Source organism: Megascapheus bottae, chromosome 20, assembly GCF_031878675.1.
Source record: "Megascapheus bottae isolate mThoBot1 chromosome 20, mThoBot2.hap1, whole genome shotgun sequence".
Lineage (NCBI taxonomy): Eukaryota > Metazoa > Chordata > Mammalia > Rodentia > Geomyidae > Megascapheus > Megascapheus bottae.
The window spans coordinates 15,189,308-15,211,389 of NC_143528.1; the positions used below are offsets into that span (position 1 = coordinate 15,189,308).

The 22,082-nt window shown below is 35.1% G+C and overlaps 1 protein-coding gene across 1 annotated transcript in view; it reads right to left on the reverse strand.

Moving 5' to 3' along the window:
• Positions 1-10,213: 10,213 nt before the first annotated feature.
• The window catches only part of Msr1 (macrophage scavenger receptor 1), a 61,513-nt gene continuing 49,644 nt past the window's right edge, over positions 10,214-22,082 (reverse strand). The window contains exons 9-10 of the mRNA XM_090353991.1: positions 19,531-19,719; positions 10,214-10,464 (exon numbers count right to left, since the gene is read on the reverse strand). Of these exons, the coding sequence (XP_090210117.1) occupies positions 10,331-10,464; positions 19,531-19,719 (323 nt within the window). The 3' untranslated portion in view covers positions 10,214-10,330. The remainder of the gene's footprint in view (positions 10,465-19,530; positions 19,720-22,082) is intronic.

The following is a 22,082-nucleotide window of genomic DNA, read 5'->3' on the forward strand; positions in this document are numbered from 1 at the left end:
AGGATGAAGGGAAAATCCTGTATTAGACACACAAATCAGATCTCCTACATAGAATGCTCATGGTAGCTAGTAAATTGTGTTGAGATTTAGAAATGAAACTCTTATCAGGACCATGTTTTTTTTTTTTTAATTAAGGTTTCTGAGTTTCTTTGGTCCACTTTATGTGGCTTCATCCAAATACCCGAGATGAGTTAATTTTTAATGAAAATAAAAGTTGTAGGGGTTGGGAAGTCCGCAGTCAAGATTCTGTTTCATTATAGTCTGGAAAAAATAAATTTGGGAAGTAATCCAGCAGCTGGTATGCCTTGTGCAGAATCTCGAACTCTTCATGGGGGTTCAGAGGAAGAAAAGAAGAGAAGAGAATTGCCACAGAAGCTGAGCCTATATGGAGTTATCACAGAATTCTCAGCCTAAGAACTATTGGCAGGAGAGCTTCCCAGATAAGTGTCCTTCCTTCTACCTTTCAGCACTGTGGCGCTCTTAATTCTTCCTCTTCTGTTCTCTTCTACACTTATATTTTTGTTTTTTTCCCTTTCTTTCTCTAGGAAAGCTCTGAGATTTCACTGCAAACCTATTAAATGAAAACTGGCACATTCTAGAGAATGTCTGCCAAGGGCTTTACCCAACACACTGACTCATTAAGTCAGTGTTGCACCATAGCCTCAACCAAAGTTCTAAAAAGTTACAGAGGAGATAACAGGGAAGAAGTGAGGTATAAACTTGGCCCTTGCTTTGGAGTTCTCATGATCTAAAAAGATAAGAATGTGGGTAGGCACTGAGGACAATTTTGTAAGCAGTGCCAGGCTGGATAAAACTGTTAACAACCAACTCAAACCCTAAGGGTGCACAAAGCAAACAAACTAATTGCCAGAAGAGCCAAAAGTACGATTTAGGAGTTTTCAACTGGATTTAAGAGGCATCTGGGAACTACTCTAGTGTCATGGAAAGGGGAGTATTATCTACTGATGATTTTGACTGGAAGAAAAACAGGTTATCTGCAAGCTTCAGAGAATGACTGAATACAGTACCAGCTTGACTTGGGGCTTGTTTAAGCCTCTGTGGTGCTCACTGAGAGCTGGCTACAAATCTAGATTGGAACCTCAGCAACAACTCTTATGAATGATATGAAATTAAGATATTTTCTATTTTATCTTATTGCATGGTTTCCTTTAACACTTTTACATGATTAAAGTGTTTATACCTTGTATCTGCCTTCCAATATAATGTCTGTGATCACACAATTCTGTTATGAAAATCTGTGGGCTTGTTTTCTAATAGCATTTAATTGAAGATTGCTATTCTTCCTGCTGTTAAAATAAAGGCAGACAACACTAGTCTTAGTTTACAATTAAGGAATATATCTCGATTAGTATAATTCTGTACTCAGAATCATGTGGGTACAGGGTAGATTGTGAGTATATGATGGCAAAAGATTTTCCCTAGCTCTGATTAGTCATTTATGAATAATGATCTTGTATTACTCTATAATTCATATGTGACATTGCAAGATTCCAGCAAGGCTTGGTCATAGAAATGCTGCCTTCATCTTGCAAAAGGAAAAGGTTTAGTGTTTGGTAGGAAGTCTTAGTGTAGTGTGTGTGTGTGTATGTGTGTGTATGTGTGTGTGTGTGTGTGTGTGTGTGTGTGTGTGATGAGGGCTGGACTGATAGATATCTCTCTGACCAGTACCTCTCATTCATTCGTTCCCCACAGCCAGAAGAAGTGGCATTCTTGGTGGTTGCTACCTCATACAAGTTTGAACTCCCGTAAGCATCAGTTTGTGAATACCCATCTTTCCATGTGGTTGTATGGAGATAAAAGTTCTTACCCACTTATTGTTACAAGCAAGTAAACTGTGGAATCAATTTGGGGTAACTATTAAAGGTTGATATTCTGTAAGAAGTCAGTTGGAATTTCCCAACAGCATCCAAAGAGGATCTTCTCAAAAACTTTAGTTATAGCAACAATTGACAGAATTGAGTATATTCTTCTGAATTCTTGTGTGCTAAAATTCTAGCTCCCTACCTTTACACTCTAAAAAAATGTACTTCTTAGCATGCCAAATAAAACATACAATCGGATACTACTTAAATTCTACTCAATATCTTTGAATAATTATATTTTCTTAGATCTGATCTGAGCACAAATTTTAAACTGAGATGAGAGGTATAAAATATTTATCTCTTTTTATAATCTTGAGCTAAGATATTTTTAAAATTAAAGATTCCTTCAGGTTGGCATTGAATGGATTTGTTTTTAGTCTCATCAGCCTGGAGAAGCCTACAGTATCTGGAATTATGCTGCAGAATTAGGCGTCCCTTTTCTTGTCTGGCCAATCCAGATTTCCATGCCAATGGAGTGAAATTTAGGGTTTATCTTAACAGTACATTTATTAAAAGTACATTTATTTTCCTGCATGTCCTCATTAGGAAAACCACTCAATTCCACTAAGTTCGACATAACCCAAACATAAAGACTTGTAGTTTCAAAGAAACAAGTTCCCAGTAACATAAAAATCTTAGCATCAAAGCTGAACATCTCTGTGTTGGAGTCTTTAACCATGGACTCACCTTACTTTCCTTTTGTTTCTCAGACACCATATTCCTCCTTCTCTTCTGCCTCAGACTTTCACCTACCATTCAAATACTAATTGCTTAGGTTTAACTGTTACAGATTGAAGTTTCACCCCACCAAAGGTCATGTGTGGGAAACAGTCAGCAATTTCATAGGTGGAGTCTGGGCCTTTGGCAATAACTAAGGTATGATAAAGTCATGGGAGTGGGATTTATAATGGCAGTAATGGTTTTGTGAGAAGAGGAAGACCTGAGTTAGACATTCTCCCGCTGTTACCACCATGATGTCTTCACGACATTAGATTAAGCTGATCTTCATAGCACCTCTTCTTCTCTAAAGATTAAAAGTTGGAGCTACACAAAACATTTCCTATCTTAATTTACAGAGCACCATTGGATTTTTAACAGCCATTAAGCTGTGACACACAGAAATCTGAATGTTATTGTTAACGGACAAAGTATATAGCTGGAAAATCAAAACAACTTCAGTATAATTCAGTTTCTTTGCACTACCCCCATCAGACAGGAGAGGTCTAGTTGATATCAATGGCCCATGAAATTTATTAACTCATGTCTTTCTATAATTCATGCTCATCATGGGCCCTTGCCACCATAGCATGAATTCTGTGGCTCACATCTATACATTCCATTTTCTGTGATAGCAGGAGAGGGTTGCTAAGTGATTTCCTTAAGAACCCGCAGCAGCAAGCTAGAAAGCCAGTGAAGAAATACAGGTTGGGCATTTCTAATCTTAAAATATGAAACATGAATTGCCCCAAAATACAAATCTTTCTGAGCAGCAAAATGACACTACAAGTAGAAAGTTCCATACCTGACTTCACATGACAGGTTGCAGTAAATAGACATGTGCATGAGAAATATTATATAATGTTATCTTCAAGTTATATGTACAGTGATTATGACAAATGAATGAACGTTTTGTTTAAACTTGGATCTCTTCTTCAGGGTGTCTCACATGTACATCAATTTTTTAAAAGTGAAACAAATTAGAAATCTTAAGCATTTGTGATCCTATACATTCTGATAGGAAATACTATACTGATAGATTCTCCCATTCCTATCTAGTACACTAGCCACTAAGAAAACCTTAGTCATCCTTTCACTGAAATAATGCTATTCTTCTTGATCATGGAATACGTACTTACCAAACAGTAATGAGCTTTTTAGAGTTTCAATTCTCTCCCGAAATAGCATTATCCAGAGAAGAATATTATATATTCATGGTATATCTCTGGGTGATATAATTTTACTTATGATTAAATTATTGTTTTTTAAAATATCAATATATAGCAAAGTTGCTTTAGCACATAAAATTCTTGTTCTATAATGTACAAGTGCATTCAAGCTGGATTTCAGTACAGCAAGTGTCCTAACGTATATTATTTTGGTAGGAAATGTTTACATAAAGTTTCCTTATTTTATTAACTTGTAAATTACCTGGAATGTAGAATGAAACTTCCTTAACAGTCTCACAGACTTTCCTGCCCCAATGGGCTTTGAACCATGATTCTCAGACTTCAGTCTCCTGGACAGTATTACAGGCTTGAGCCACCTACGCCTAACTTCTTTCTTATTTTTTTTAGATAAAGTTTAACTAGATAGCCCAAGATAACCTTGAACACAATTTTCCTGCCTTGGCTGAATTACTGGAATTACCAGTGTCCCGTGTGTGGCACTATACCTAGATTGGAATAAAACTTTATATTAAGTAGAAAAATAAACTTTAGAATTTGGATATTATGACCATTTCAACATTTTTGTTTAACATCACTGTGCTCCCCAAACATTTTCTTTCAATTAACTTTTATTTCACTTTGTGACTGTAAGGTGTCTAAAGATCTGGAATGTGGCGCAATGGTAGAAGGCTTGACTCACATGTGTTTGTCTCTGATTTCAATCCCACAACTACAAAAAATTGTCTAATACTATCACATGATGACAAATTCAAAACAATGTCAAATAGTAAAAAAGACAACCAGAAAATTGTTGTTCTTTGGAGTCTCCATCTTTTCTAAAATGCTTCCTTTTCTTTTATTACTTCCTCCCTGTCTCCTCTTCATTTATCCTACACTTTCCTAGCCAATCCACTTTCCAATCCAATCACTCTGCTGATTTGGCTATGACTGCAGTTGTCACAAAGCCACTGGGCCCTAACTTCCTTAACAATCCCTTAGTCAAACAAATGGCTTTCACTTTATACTGCCACTAAAACTTCAGTGAGAATTTTTTAAATTACTTAAAGGATGAAAAATATGTAATTTCTGTCATTAATTTTAATATTCCTTAGAGATACAACACAAGCATGAAACATCAAAGACATTTTTGTGAAAAAGAATTAAATATTTAACAGAAGGTTTGTGTGAACTACTTTAGCCCTGGGGAGGTGCTTAATAGATGATTAACAAATGTATTTGAATCTTTTGTTTATAATTCTCTAAAGATATTCTAGTCATGTCATTTTAGCTTTCTCTCTTTAAATTCGGGGAACCACAAAGAGCTTTAGGGATCACATTTAATTTTTGAATACTATTTTACTTATACTATTTAAAATAATAGAATAATTTCACTTATATTCTTTGTATTTGATTCTCTATAGGAAAAAAACTATACAATATTTTATATTCTGTATACCTTTTCTTTATATACCTAGGGACATGTGGTTCAGTCTTTGCATAGTGTTGCCTTCAGAAAACACTGTTCAGTAAAGTATTAAAAATTTATTTTATTTTTATTTATTTAGGTTGTTGGTCAGGGGGCTTGACCTCTGGGTCTGAGCATTGTCCTTGAGCTCTTCAGCTCAAGCATAGCACTCTACCACTCGAGCCACAGTGCCACTTCCAAAATTCTTCTTTTAACTTGTATGGTCTATTAACTTAAGAGAATCTGAATACCTTGCTCATGTTTGCAATAGTACAATACTCTATTATCTACCTGAGTATTTTTCTGCTAAAATTTCAAAATACACAGTAACTCTTCCTGTGTTTCCAATTCACCTGGGCTTCTTTCACTCCTTTCTTTCTCATTTCTCTGTTAAGCAAATCAATTTCATGTCTATCCCCTTTATGGGAACATCAGTAGTCTTATCTCTGTGGCTGCAATGGTTAGGATTTTGAGCAATGTAGCAAGCCTACATCATCAGGATTTGATAAAGGGATTCATATGTGAATTTATACTTATACACATGTGAATTTTAGTTCAAGAATATGCAAGTCTTTTGTTTGTTTATGTGTCTCATGCTTGATCTATGTCACTATAACTTGTGTCTTGGAAGGATATGAGTTAGGGAAACCCAGGGAGAAAATCTGAAAACTTTTTCCTTTTCCTGTTTCCATGATTCTACTTATTTTTGTCTCAGCATTTTGATGATAATGCATCACGGGGTAGCTCTCCTTTAGTCTATCTTCCTTGGTGTTATTTAACTTCTTTGGATTTATAAATTTATGATTTTTATCCAATTTTGGTATTTTGACCAGTACTTCTTTTGACATTCATTCTTCTATGTAAGTGTCTTACACTTCTATTTTTTGAATTTCTACATACACTGGGCCTGGAGATCAGTTCAAGGTAATAGCATGAGTTTCTCAGAATTTTTCCTTGCACACTTTTTGCCCTGAGCATGCACACAGCTTTTTAAATTCCTCTGTATTCATGGCATTGTGTGAATGCCTATATTTCCCAAGAAAGTTCTTCCCAGCTTTTTCTATGGTGCTTTACACAGTCTGTTTTCTTTTCCTCTGCAATCACTTGCCTCAGGCATCTAACGGTTGTTAGTTCATCTTGCAGTATTTTTAAGCAATGAGTTCTGCTCTCCCAGTTCTCATCTGAAGTTCAGTGAAACAGAGATGAATGCCTGACATCAGTCTTCCAGACAGTTTTTGGCAACTTAGAATCAACACCCACAATAATTTATAAAGGTCTTTGCTGTTTCCTCTGGAAAGACCAGAGATCTCAAAGTGGGAACACAGGTTTCCATGACTCTAGACAAAGGCCACAGTGACATCCAGAAGAAAAGAGGGAAAAGGCAAGTCATAAAACCCACACAATGCACCAAACTGTTACATGTTTTGAAGCTGAACTTTTCTTTTTTAATTTAAATTTAAATTTTTCATTGTAATATAAGGAAGGTTTACAGTTAGATTTGCCAGATAGAAGGTGCATTACTTCTTACACATTGATACCTCTTCTCATGTTTTTGTCCCCATTTACCCCACCCATCCCCTCCCAATCATCTTATTTTCTCTTTCCCTTCCTATTTCAAATAAACAAATAAATGTATATACAATATACAAGGTCAGATACTGTAACAATATGAGATTAACCAAAGGGCAACAAAAGAGCAATAACATAGTACATTAAGAACAACAATCACACAATATAAAGCTCTTGAAGCTGAAATTTTCTTGACTCAACATTTGTTTGTTGCTTTTATAAAATGTTGACTCTTTTCTAGAGTCCTGAACAAGTTGATTATGAAAGCCCCTACTTGTTTTGTAATATTTCTTTTAGGGACAAACACACAGAGCTGCCTATTGAACAAATTTGCTAATGCTTTTGTTTGCATTTTAACTTTATTAAGCAAATATATTAAATAATAGCCTTTTCCAAGACATCAAGATCTTAAAATAATTAAGTGACATAAAAATTATAAGTGTAAGTTGCTGAACAAAATCAAGTATCTAATAAATATCTGATTAGAATACAGTGTCCCATTTTGTGAGGTCAAAGGAAAACACTTAAGGGTTTTTATGTAATATTTACTAAAGTTGAAAGAATTTTTTTTGCGTGGAGCTTGAACTCAGCATGGACACTGTCCCTGAGCATGTCAGCTCAAAGCTACCACTCTACCCCTGGGCCTGGGCCTGGTCCCTGAGCTCTTCAGATAAAGGCTACTTCCCTATCCTGGAGCCAAGCCACACTTCCCATTTCCTAGATGTTCATTGGAATTAAGAGTTTCAGTCATTTTGTTGTGCTTGGGCTGACTTTGAACCTTGACCCTCAGATCTCAGCCTCCTGTATAGCTAGGATTACAGACATGAGCCACCATGCCCAGTTGAAAGAAAATTTAATAGTATAAAAATGAATACCAGGAAACAGCTACTTGAAAGGTGGAGACTGTAGTGAAAGAGAGGGAAGTAGATGAATGAAGACAATAGAAGTGAATACAGTCATAGAATTTAATGTATAGCCTAAAATTTTTTTATAAAACTGAGTAGAGGGATAGAGTTATGAGGAAAGGGGAAAATGATAAAAGAGCTAACATCATTCAAGTAACATTGTATTCATAAACTGATGTGCTGAATGGTATCTTATTTGCATAACTACTTAAAGATGATACAAAGAAAAAAGAAAAATCAGGCTTTATTATACTTATAAAAGCAATCATAAAATGTATCTAGTACAAACACATACTCCTAAGAGTACTCTAAATTTTACTTTCTGAGGAAATGCTTTTAACTCTATATTTTTTCTCCAGAAGAGACTTCGTGCAGTTCATATGAGCTTCTTCACTTCATAAGCCTTAAGGTTTTGGCCCCAGGAAAGTGAATGACTTACATCGATAGGGAATTCACATTGCCTGATTTTGATTGTGATTGGCTTAGGCAAACATTGCATTGCCCTTGTAATCATACATATGCTTATTATTAAGCCTCCAGTGTTACAATTTCCCTTACTAGCAATGACTATGCAATTCGGTAGAGTGCAATTTATCTGTGCACAATAGTTCACAATGACGCGAATGTTTTTGGTAAATTGCAAGTTTGATTAGGAACTAGTTATTCAGGTAATCAAAATGAAATATAAATATATTTAGTCCTTAAATCTCAAATGTTTTTCTTGACTTTCTATATTCCTTTTCTCCCCCCCTTCTCGCCCTTCTTTTCTTCCCTTCTCACCCTTCTTTTCTTCCTCCTTTCCCTCCCTCCCTTCCCTTCCATCCTCCCTTCCTCCCTTTCATCCTCCCTCCCTTCCTTCCATTTTGTGTTTATTTTAATGCTAAATTGTCAGAAAACAGGACTATATTGATTCTGATCAGTTTATAAGTAAACAAACCATGATTTTCTGCTTCTGGAATAATTTAATGCAATTCACTCTTTCAATGTACATTAAATTCAAATAACACCACCATTTTTAAAGATCTTTTTCACTGAATATGTTCAGACTAGATTCAATATCTCTTCCCTTAAGCCTAAAATTACAAAAATGCAATAGATGAAAACACCTATGTTCAACAAATAGGAGAATGTGTAACGTAATAAAATTTTTCTGTAAGCTATGCCCAATAGCTGCAGTTCCAAGACAATACATTTTGCTTTTTCAAGTAGAGGGTACTGAATGCTTTACTTGGTTCCTCTTTGTGTGGTGAGACTTAATATGAAAAAACATATTGTTTAAGCCTATGGTTTGCTTACCATCAATAAAAAAGAATAGTAAAATAATTCCATAATATAGTGGTTCATACTCCTGTTTCTATAGGTTAAGCATGGGATATTTGGAAATTTAATTCTTCTTAGAGACCAAAGTAATTTTAGTTCGGTTTCCCATGCAGACAGCCACTTTCACAGTTACTGGGCTCTCAAGTGGCCTTTCCCACTCAAGGATAAGGTCCTAGGGATAAACTCACTTTTGCTGTGGTGCTTCTGTTAGAAATCCATTAAAGGATTGACGATGTTTCTATTTTTATTGGTTGTAAATGTTAACTGACTTCAAGAAAGACTTCAAAAAGGAAGAGATGAAACTATCTTCCTGCTGCTATCATGACAGGTGCATTCTGAAAGTAATGGAGTAATTCATTTTATTTACATTCTAAACAGTTTCCTAAATTATGACAAGGTAGTGTCTTGATTTATTTAAAATGCAAAACAACGGAGTTATATTTGGTTATATTTAGAGAGGGTGAGTTTTCTTCACATATTATATTTTCAAACATCTTTGTGGTTTTGTAAAACTACTGTCAGAACCTGACCATGAAATTTAGACTAATGATCTAAATTGTGACCAACATACATTATTACAAATCTATCTAATATCCAAGTTATCAAATTTGCACAGACACTAATATCTAGATGAGATTTTTTTCTTTAAAGTGTATGGATGAGAGTTTTGCATACATGGCTTCAAGGTCTTTTAACATCTCATAATTTAGAAAAGTTAAAATCAACTAAATTGATTGCAATGAAAATTAGAATGTGGCAAGAATTATCTTGCAAAGCAAGATCCAATAGTTTATATGTGTGTGAAGTTTTTTGTTTGGTTGTTTTAGCCAGTCCTGGGCCTGAGCTAAGGGCCTAAGTGCTGTCCTTGGCCGTTTTTTTCCTCAAGGCTAGAGCTCTACCATTAGAGCTACAGTACCACTTCTGGCTTTTTCTTTGTAGGTGGTACTGAGGAATTGAACCCAGGTATTTGAGCATGCTAGGCAAGCACTCTCTACTAGGCCAAACTCCTGGCCCTGGTTTATATATGTTTTCATTTGTAATACAGAAATGTTAAACTTCAAAAGGTCTTATTAAATATACAAATCATTATCTTATGTTAGAATATTCCATCCAATGCCTTAAACATAGACATAGGGCAAATATGAAGGTACTCAGTATGTTTATCCAATAAGTTTTAAATATTCAGTTTCTTTGGAAAGTATCTTTAAGCCTCTAAATTTTCATTGAAGTGATTTGAGTGAAGAAGGCAATAAAATGATTTTACAACAATAATTTCATTAATGTGACCAAAAATATGATCTTTCATGAAACACAAGTGACGCCTGCATCTTCTGAGTGTGTGCACGTTCTCACACCCCATTGTCTGATATTACACTCTTCAATAGAAGATTCCCTCCCAAAACAGAACACCTCTTTCAGCCATATTGGACCAGTACCTGAAAAAAATAGAGACAACCACATTAGTTATACATATTTATAATATGTTTATATTAGTTATAAGAGTTTTTGTTTGAGTAAGACAAAAAATCACATTAGCTCATTCACTAATTAAACATAGTCAATAGACAACTTCTGTTAAATTTCAAAATTGAAAGATTATTGTTTTATAAAACTGTACATTCTGCCCAGAACCAGTGGCTATGGCTCACACTTGTAATCCTAGTTACTCAGGGGGTTGAGATCTGAGGATTTCATTTCAAAGCCAGCCCAAGAATGAAAATCCATGAGACTCTTATCTCCAATTAACTGTCAGAAAACCAGAAGTGGTGCTGTGGTTCAAGTGGTAGAGTACTAGCCTTGATCTGAAGAGTTCAGGAACAGCGCCTGAGCCCAGAGTTTCAGACCCATGACTGACAAAAAAATAAATAAAATTATAAATAAAAAATAAAAACTATATATTCTGCCAACATGTAAAGTACTAAAACACAAAGCAATAACAAAGGTACCAAAACAGTTCAGAGGAAGCAGAGATGAAAGAATAGTTTAATTATTTTCCCTAAAGTTGTAATGAGTTTAGGAAAGTAAGAAATGAGATTTAACACCAAAAATTTTATGATAAGCCATTGGTCTAATTTTCTTCTATGTCACAAACATCTGTCACATATCTATAACATAAAAAACATGGCCTAATGATAGAGTGCTTGCCTAGCATGCACAAAGCCATCAGGGTAGAGCACTAGCCTTGAGAAAGCTTGAGGACAGTGCCCAGGCCCTGTGTTCAAGCTCCAGGACAGACAAAAAAATTGGCAGAAAGGGAGACTTGATGGCACCCTTTACATTTTTTCTCTACTTGAAGTATATTAGCCTGTATAAGACATGCAGGTGATATTTGGGTCACCAAATACACTGTTTATTTTTAATTAAATTGGCCCTAATATGATCAGAGATGACTTACAAACTATCCTTTTTCAAGTCCTGTACAATACACATTTAGAAAATAACTGTGGTTACTGTATCTGACGTTGTTACCTGGTATATTGTATATACATTAATTTGTTTATTTGAAATAGGAAAGGGAAGGGGGGGAAACAAGATGAGTGGGCAGGGATAAGGGGAGGGAAAAGGAGACAAAAACTTGAGAAGGGTGTGAATGTGCAAGAAATAATGAACCCACTACCTGACAAATGTAATTGCAACCCCAGCAATAAAATAAAAGCAAATAAAGAAATAACTTCAACTTACAAACAGGTATCTATGAAGCTATTAAAGACTAAATAAAGATGGTTTTTCACTAAAGCTTATACAAGGATATTATTCTCACCTAATTTTTGAATATTTTATGAGGTCAATAAATAAAATACAACAATGTGTACATGGCTGACAATGTATATAATTGCAAACGCAAAGCAGCATAAAAGAAAAAGCAGCCACTGATGATGTCGTAATTCAGTATGTGGATAACACGTGAGCTAACCTAAAATAATTGATGAGGTATTTCTACATCAAGAAAAAGCCATTCTTTATAAGTAAGGGCAGTATGAAAATGGTTGATGTCTGCAGGCATATAACGAGTAAGATATATTAATGACCAAAGAAATACTTATTAGGGAGGTTGGATAGAAAGTTGGGTTGAATAATAAAAATTATTGAACTTTTATTATGAGTTACCAAAATAAAGGATACCATCAGCTCTTCACTTTCTAATTCTATGTCTGGCAGAAGGAGAAACAGTGGACTGAAAAGGAAAGAATCTGTCAAGGAGGAAGAAAGGTAAAAGATTGTGCCATGGAAATTTTCTCTGAAGTTCATGGCTTTTATTTGTTCTTAGAATTAACAGAAAAATTTAATTTCCATACAAATAGGCCATCCATTTAATATTATAACAGTATAAGGAATAATTTATTATAATAAATTTATAGTTTATATATTATAGACATCCTTTATAATATTAGATATGAATTATTAGGGACTTAACTAGAAATATCCAAACATGAGACACAATTATATTTTGGTTTGCCTTATCAGGGTAATTATAAACATATTTTCCATTAATATTACAGCATTTAAGTTGTTAGACTCCAAACCATGTTTCCATTATGATTCATCAGATTTTCTGTTCCTGGGGAAGAAACTTGGAGCATGTCAGGCCAGTGCTTTATCACTGAGCTACATCACCAACATACAAGTACCAGGACTGACAAAAATTAATGAAAGAAAAGTTAAGAAAAGAAAAAAATAGAAAGAAAAAAGATTTTCCTACCTTGATCCATTTCAACAGAGTGACAGTAAGTGAAAAGACTCAGGTGTTCAGTGAGATAGTTAGACTAGAATTGAGCCTTTGGCTTAAGCCAGACTAGAAGGGCAAGATAGGAAAATGTGATTTTTAAAACCAGAAACTTTGCCAAGAGCATTTTGGTTTTTGAATTGTTCTGATTTGATTACCCTTTGCATTTATATGTATGTGCATGAGTGGATTGGTATATCTCCTTTAGGTTGCTAAAATGTTACAGAATGTTTTGGAATGTTCCAAAAACTAGAGGCAAATAATAACCATTGAATAAATAGTGGAAAGGCTCCAGATAACAAGGAGAGATGTCAAAGCAGTGCGTAATATCGTATTATATTCATTGCATTTGTGGATTTTGATAAAGTAGATAAATAAGTAGAAGCAGAGTTCTGGATGGGAACAATGAAATAATCTTTGTCTCTACATACTGGGAAGTTTTAAAGTCCATACTCTGTAGAATACAGAGGAAAATCTAACAACTAGCCTTAGGTTTCAGCAGTATACAATTTTTACAACTAGAGAAAGAAACTTGTAGGACTGAATGACCACATGAGTAAACAAAAACAGAATCCACACCAGGATGGGGTGATCTGTTACTGAAGGTCTACTTTCTACTAGATGGAACTACCAAAGTTACATAAGCACTGGCAAGGCAGATGTTTGCATCTAGAATCTCTGGTTCTTTTACTATTCCTTTTTCCACTAAGGACACTGAGATCAGAGAAATACTGAACCCATTTTGGTAACTGTTGTTTGCTAGATGGAAAAGATTCCGACATGGTGAACGTGTTTTGAGTGTTTTATAGGATAACATACTAGACCACTTACATAATTCTAAACTTACTTTTTAGAGTATTTATTTAAACAAAGGCAATCATCCTCATTTCATAGATGAACAAAGATTCAGAAGGGTATAGAACTTCAAAATAACAAAGAACAGAGCCAAACAATAAAAGCTGATGACACTCAAAAGTTAGTGCTATTCACTGGCTACAGAGATTCTCCAATAGAGATATAGAAACATTTTCCCTCTATTTGTTGTTTCATTTTTACATTAATATATTCAGGAATATGTAGCTTAAGGGAAAATTTATTTAGCACACATTTCCCATTTCTTTCCAAATTGCTTTCTGCATTAAAAAATTAATGCAAAGGTAGCATAAAAATATCCTCCTGTAAATCTGAAATATAAAAATGAACTTATTTTTATTCCATTAGATAATAACAGTTATTCAAGGACTTCATAGTTGTAACTATCATTGCTGGGATTTTTTTCTCCAAACTATTCTTTCCACTCAGGGGAAATATACAATTGATATGTGTATTTTAGAGATTCTTTCATTATCTAATTTTAGATCAATTATTCATCTACATGTCTACCTATGTATCTATTTTTTGCCAGTTCTGGAGCTTGAACTCAGGGCCTGAGCACAGTCGTTGGCCTTTCTCAAGGCTAGAGCTCTACTATTTGAGCCACAGCACCATTTCTGGCTTTTTTTCTACATCTGTGGTACCGTGGAATTGAACCTGGGTTTTCATGCATGCTAGGCAAGCGATCTACCACTAGGCCAAACTTCCGGCCCTATGTATCTATTCTCTCGACCTATCTATGCATTTGTTATATGTACACTTTTATTTACAATTTGAAGGCTGTAAGGAGGACAAAGAGACATATTTTTCTAATAGCAGGCAACCATAATAGTGTTGTCAGTAATTTCTAGAGTTTTATGGGATTGTTTTGTCATGAGCAGTAATTCTATTCCATTCCATCTCATTCCATTTCGTTCCATTCCTTCTATTTTATTTTATCCTATTCTTCACTATTTTGGTGGCAAAGGTGATTGCTTTTGTATTTTGGAGATCTTTTCATTTCTTTCCTTTACTGAAATGGAGACCAGAACTTGAGTTTGGTACTTGAACACTGGCTTATTAGCTATTGCTCTACCAACTGACTCCATCCCTGAGTTAGGTATCTTTATTTTTAATTTTAATTTAATGTAATTTTATTGAGATATCTTTCATCTTCAGATTACCACAAGTTTTATGGGGGAAATGATTGCTAATTTCATGCATTAGCCAGCAATACAGTAAATGAGTAAGATTTGAAATTAACTGTGGAATGGAGAAGCAAACATCACTAATAAGAAAAGGTGACTGATTCATTTTAACAAGAACAATAGCTGTATGACATGAAGTTGAATCACTTATCAGACTTCTAGATCGAAGTAATTTGTGAATGGCTTCTCCTTTTTTTTTTAAAGTCAGATAACAAGGTAAAATACTGTAACAATATGAGATAACGAAGGGACAGCAAAAGAGATGAGAGATAACATAGTACATTAAGGACAACAATCACTTATTATGGCTTTTGTTTCTATATCCTGGAGGTCCTTTCATTTAGTATCATCTGAATCAGCTGTAATACTTTCTTTCTCTTAGGCTTCTGTGAGCACTAAAGGATATCATGACGCAAGCTGTTGATAAATCAAGCTATTCCATATTTTTTATTGTAAGTACGAAACTCATCTTTTAAACTCTGTATGCTCGAAGTTTCTTTTAATATTTCATAACTTCCAATGTAGAAATGCTGCATGAAGAAATTTGAATCCTGACACACTGATAAATTCGTTGATTTTAATACCCAGTCAGAAAATATAGTACAAAGATGCAAATATATATATGTTGGTTGCCCTCTTTTTATCCTTACATTTTTATGAAAACTCCACTAGTAAACAGACTAGAAAGTGTAGGTAATTAATGTAAAAGCAAAGAATAGTCAAATAAGGATGAGTAAGCAACAAATGGTACCTTTTTTGAGAATTTGCTTTTGTTTCTGCATTCAAGTTTGGAGCTAAGTACCATAAACCTTAAAAGGTCTTCCTCCTCAGAATCCAGATATTTGAGCAAATCCCAGAGGTAGCAAAGTCCATCTGACAATGTTCAGCAGTGCTATAATGTCACTAGGGGAACAAGGGGTGGGAATGCCTGAAAAAGGGAGAGAGAAGAGACTCTGCTCTCTTCCATGCCCCTTATTAGACAAATGTCCTATGCTTCTCAGTGTTTCCTTAATTTAACTGGTTTTGTCTAGTCAGGAAAAAGAAAACACATACTGACTTTATCCAAAAAGTGCATCCAAATGAAAGAGCCTATTTAAAGGAGCGTGCTTTAAGCTTTATTCCAATAAATCATTTTGCTTGCAGCTGCAAAGCTAATTGTTCTTAAAGCTAACAAGGATTATCTTTGGTAAGCCAGGTTTTCTATTTTAAAACCAGGGATAGAAAAAAGCAGGATGATAGTAGAAGACTATGCCCAGCAAATTATATTCTATTCTGGAAGGGAAGAATTATGCAAAGGGGATAAAGTTATTTTTCCTTTTTTACTTCAATTTTTGTAATTCTGTGAAATATTATATTAGCCTGAGTCTTATTGTCCTAGAATAATAAATAATTTAAATTCTAATGCATGTCCTCTCTTTCATTCTCCTACCCACTAATTTTTCTAAGCTTCTTGGCTATATTGCATTCAACATTGCTACTTTTTTTTTACATCCTCTCCTGGGTGAACCTATAAATTTTAAATGGAAGAAAAGAAAAATAGTTCTAACTAGCTTCACCTAGAAAGGTGGTTCAACATATCTCATCCCAAAGCAACTTACAAGGCAAGCTTGCCTCTTCAAATACAAGATCCAATGGAGCAGAACTTGAAAATAATAATAATAATAATAATAATAATAATAATAATAAGGAAATGGGGACCAAGACATGAGAAGGGGTATCAATGTATGTGAAGTAATGCACCTTCTATCTGGCAAATATAATGTAACCCTTCTATTAATTACAATAAAATATATGAAAAAATAATAGTAATTATTATTATTATTATTTTCCAGTCCTGGGTCTTGAATTCAGGCTCAGGGCCTAAGCAATTTTTCTGAGCTTCTTTTGCTCAAGGCTAGCATTCTACCACTTGAACCACAGCACCTCTTCCATAGTTTTCCTTTTCCATGGTACTGAGGTACTGAAGTACTGAGGTACTGAACCCAGGGCTTCATGAATATTGGGCAAGCACTCTACCACTAAGCCACATCCTTTGGCCATGAGAATTATTTTTCAGAATGAATTATTTTGGCTCTATTGTTTCTTTCACCAAGTTCTCTTTGCTTTATTGTTTAAAAAATATCCTACCCCTTCAGTTGTTTGGTACTAAACTTTAGATATTGAAATAAGAGTTGTGTCAATATTAAATAGAAGGAAGAGACTAAGAGATTTCCTATCACACCTTCATATGATGGAAAATAGCATTTGCCTTTTGACCCCTGAAAATCATCACTGTCACATTGCAATATAATGCCCATCTGACTCTTTCCCAACAGAAGGCAACTAAACTTGTAATTATAGAGTGTGCTGGCTGTGGGCTCTGATACCCTTTGGGGTGGTGCAAACTACTGTAATATGTCTGCTATTTTTCCTAAAAGAACTGACTTCTACTTTGCTATTCTTTTTATTTGTTGTTGTTGTTGCTGTTGCTTTTTCATATATTTTTTTAGTGTAATTAATAAAAGGGTTACATTATATTCACCAAATAGAAGATGCATTACTTCACATACATTGGTACTCTTTCTCATGTCATGGTCCCCATTCCCCCCCTCATGTTGTTTTCCCTCCTTTCCTATCCAAATAACCAATCAAGCATATATACAATATATCAGATAACAAGGTGAAATACAGTAACAATATGAGATAACCAAGGGACAGCAAAAAAGATGAGATACTAACTAAAAGCAAAAGAAACTCTTGGCATCCTTACCACCATGTTATATTTGACATTATTCCCCTTGCAGGTCACCTTGGAGTCTTGGAGGACAGAACTGATTACATGATTACAAGGAATAATGAGAAACCTGCGCCAAAGGAAAGGAGCAATGGATTCTTCCCCCAAACAGACAACCATGCTGAACAAACCAATGCTTTGTTTATCCTGACCTGAAGGTTCTCCTCAAGTGTTGTGAGCAATCTGTGACATCGAGAATGTCTCTTAAAATAATGACTAACAGAATCACACATCTCACTCCCTTATCCTAATTCTTGGTCTCTAAATGGAAAGCTCATCTCATGAAAATGGCGGAAGTTGGGGTCAGCAGCTTCCTTTGTCTCTTCCTGTGGCCGTGAGACCTGCATAGCAAGTCTCCTTCCTTGCCTTTCCTCATGTTTGGTGGTCAAATCTGACATGGACCAACTGGGGAATCTGGTCCTAGGATGAAACACTTCAATTTCACTGTGAGTTATCCTTTGCACAGGGAATTTCCTATAGGCTGACATACTCAAGATTAAAAACAAATAGACTCTGTTTGTTCAACCTCATTTTTTAGAAAGGAAATTGAAATATTGAAATATAAGTATCAGAGCTAAGGGTTTACCTTATATTTTCTTAGTTATAAAATTCCTAATTTTTCCATTTCTTTAGTTACTTGAAATAGAAAAAGTAAAGCAACATCTCAACTCATTTTATTGCAAGAAAATTTGAGGGAAATAAAGAGAATCACCAAGTGCCATAAACACACAGAGTCCTTAAACACAAGATGAATTAGCCAAGTAGTTACATCAAGAAAATCTGAGAGATTTGTCTTCCCATAGCGATGTAACTAATTTCACAAGAGTCTAAATTCTGTCATCATTTCGCTTCTTATCAAAAGAGAAAACATTTTCTTGACAGTGTTTCAGGATACTTTTATTCCTTTTCATAACAGTGCCTTACACGAGGAATCTCTAGAGATATAAGTAGAATTGAATAAAGGCTTTGAGGAAGAATATGGGCCTTATAATTAACATAGCCTTAAGAAAATAGCTTCCAGGGGCTGGGAGCATAACCTAGTGGTAGAATGCTCGCCTAGCATGCAAAAAGCCCTGGCTTTAATTCCTTGGTAACACATACACAGAAAAAGCCGGAAGTGGCACTGTGTCTCAAGGTGCAGACCACTACCCTTGAGCAAAAAGTATGCAAGAACAGTGCCCAGGGCCTGAGTTCATGTCCCAGGACTGGTTACAAATAAGGGGGGGGGGAATAAAAATACGCTCCAAGTCTGTGTTTCCCATCTATTTTGGAACACTTATGGGAAAATAATTTTGAAATAATTGACAACCTTATGTGCTGAGAGACAAATGAACCTGGGAGGAGGATTGGGAGTGTAGCTCAATGGAGGAGCCCTTTCTGTAAGGCCCTGAGTTCAATCCTCAGCTCTGAAAAAAAATAGAAATAAAAATAGAATATTCTTTTCCCCTGACCTTCAGAACATCTACAGTTTTGGTTGCTTTATGTCTAGTGTTCTGTCTGCATAGGAGCTTAATAAACTGAATTTTTAGACTTGTCTCTCAAGAAAAACAAAGCTAAATATATAGTTGCCAACTGTCTTGGCCATGTAATCTCCAAAACAACTCATCTTGATGAAAAGTATTTTAGGATAATTTGGCATGGCTTTGGAAGAAACTGGTCTATACCGGTTAAGCAATCTGAACACTGCCCCAAATTGTTCAATTTTATTTTGCGTCAAAGGTCCTTGTTTAAGGCATTCATTTGGGTCTTTCATGTTGAATTTCTACCCAAACATCTGGTCCATAGTCATCAGAGACCATGATTGCAAGTAGTTCTACTATGGCCAACCTGTCTCAGATGGAATTCTCTCCTCTACCCTGTGGGCCGCTGTGTCTACTTGGCTTCACAGGTTGTGGAATCCCTGCATGTTACTGTTGCTCCTAAGGATGTTTTAAGTTTAGATTACCTTTTCCAAAGTGAGCTGTCTTGTGCACACTTTGAATTCCTTGATATCCCAAACTCCGACAGATGACTTGTCCAGCACGTATTTCCCAGTGATCATCACAAATCGTGCCCCACTGGCCGTTATGTAAAATTTCCACTCTGCCCTCGTGAGGACCTTGACCATCAACCAGGCGCACTGTTTTAGTCTGAGCTGTAAACAAAATACATGGATAGACAACCAGGATTAATCACACTCACATTGATTCCCAAAGTATTTTTCATTCTTTGTGGTTCTGAGGAATGGACCAGATACTTTTGTGAAAGAAAGAAGGAAAGGAAGAAAGGAAGAAAGGAAGGAAGGAAGGAAGGAAGGAAGGAAGGAAGGAAGGAAGGAAGGAAGGAAGGAAGGAAGAGAGAAAGAGAGAAAGAAGAAAGAGAGAAAGAAAGAAAGAAAGAAAGAAAGAAAGAAAGAAAGAAAGAAAGAAAGAAAGAAAGAAAGAAAGGAGGGAGGGAGGGAGGGAGGGAGGGAGGGAGGGAGGGAGGGAGGGAGGGAGGGAGGGAGGGAGGGAAGGACATTGAAGTCTAGTTTTGCAGTAACTTGGACTATTAGCACACACACTAAACTTTCTAGCACCACCTACTGGTCAAAAGTTCAACTGCATATCTTGCATTTGCAAAGGTTGAATGACAAACACTTTTTGTTGCTGTTGGTGTTGTTGTTGAACTTGAACTCTGGACCTGGTCACTGTCCCTGAGCTCTTCAGCACAAGGCTACCGCCCACTATCCCTTGAGCCACAGAGCCACTCCAGGTTTTCTAGTGGTTCATTGGAGATAACAGTCTCATGGACTTCAGGGCCCAGGCTGGCTTTGAACATGATTCTCAGATCTCAGCCTCCTGAGTAGGATGGGTTACAGCTGCGAGCCACCGCACCCAGCTCAAACTTTAACATAACATTAATGAGAACAGCTGTGGCTTTCAACAGTATAGAAAGACAAAATCCACATATTTTTATAAATAAAATATACCTGAAAAAAACATTTTGACAAAAAAATCTAGATAGCCCTACTGATAACTACCTTTTAGAATTAACAAGGGCTTTCCCTTTATTAGACCCTCCAAAAGTTTCCCCAAGTTATGAATGAGGGTGTGTTTTTTAGGAAAAACATAAAAATGAGATTTTAAAAATCTGAAAAATTACCAAAGTGCTAAGCTTTCTAACAAAGCACACTGCATTTACAATTCATAACAGTATTTTGCTCTATCATGCTTAATTTAAAAATTGCTATATGTAGCCAGTGTTGTGGCTCACACCTGTAATCCTACCTACTCAGGAGGCTGAGATCTGAGGATGGCAGTTCAAAGCCAACCCAGGCACTAAAGTCCATGAAAACCAGGAAATGGGGATTAAAAAGGGTAAAGGTAGATTTGATTAAAATCCACCATATGCATGTGTGGAAATATCAAATTAAAAATTATTTGTAGAATTAGTATGTGTTAATATTCAAAATGAAAAAATATAAAAACAATTAATTTGGAATAACAATGTTATTCCAGCTGATACACTTCAAGGGAGTATTTTTTAAATAAATCATCTACGTGAAAAATGGAATGAAAGAGAAAATATTTCTAAAATTTTACTTACTGTTATGTAATAATTATATTAAATATTACCAAAACTGACTGATAATCTATTTAAATATCCCTCTACATATATAAGTCCAAAGAACATCATATTTATGATTTATATACAGATAAAATGTGATATATGTGTACATATACATAGAGGTAATTATCCAAAAAATTTGTTTTTTAAGATGAAATTCTAGGAATGAGCTTCTATTAATTGAAGAAATACTCAGCTAAAAATTTTCGTCCATTTAAGTAAATTCAATATCATGTTATAGGAAATGGACAATTTCCTTCAATAAAATTCACTGACTGAGCCACTGAGAAACATGAAAGGAGGCATGTTTATATATATATATATATATATATAATTGTAACTACTTCTTGATTCTTCTGAACTGTAATAAAGTGCGAAATGCCAAATTAATGTAATCATGTCAAAGTGCACAAGCCATTCCTCACTCAATATGCATAAGGTTAAAACATTTTGAATAGAAATAATTTCAAATTAATGTAATCAAACATGCAATTATGTGAAAAATACCTGAGTGACCCAATCATTCACTAGAATTAACTAAGAAAATGAAAAGACACAAGCTAGGAATATTTTTATGTCAAGTTCTTCAATATTAAAAATGTATTTTTTCATATCTTTTTATTGTAATTAATAGAAGGGTTACATTATATTCACCAGATAGAATGTGCATTAATTCCCATACATTGATACCCTTTCACATGTCTTCCTCCCCATTTCCCTCCCCCCATCCCCACCCCTCATCTTGTTTTCCCCACTTCCCTATCCAATTTCAAAAAACCAAATACAAATATATCCAATATATCAGATAACAAAGTGAGATACTGTAACAATATGAGATAACCAAGGGATAGCAAAAGAGATGAGAGATAACATAGTACATTAAGGACAACAATAATTCATTATATGGCT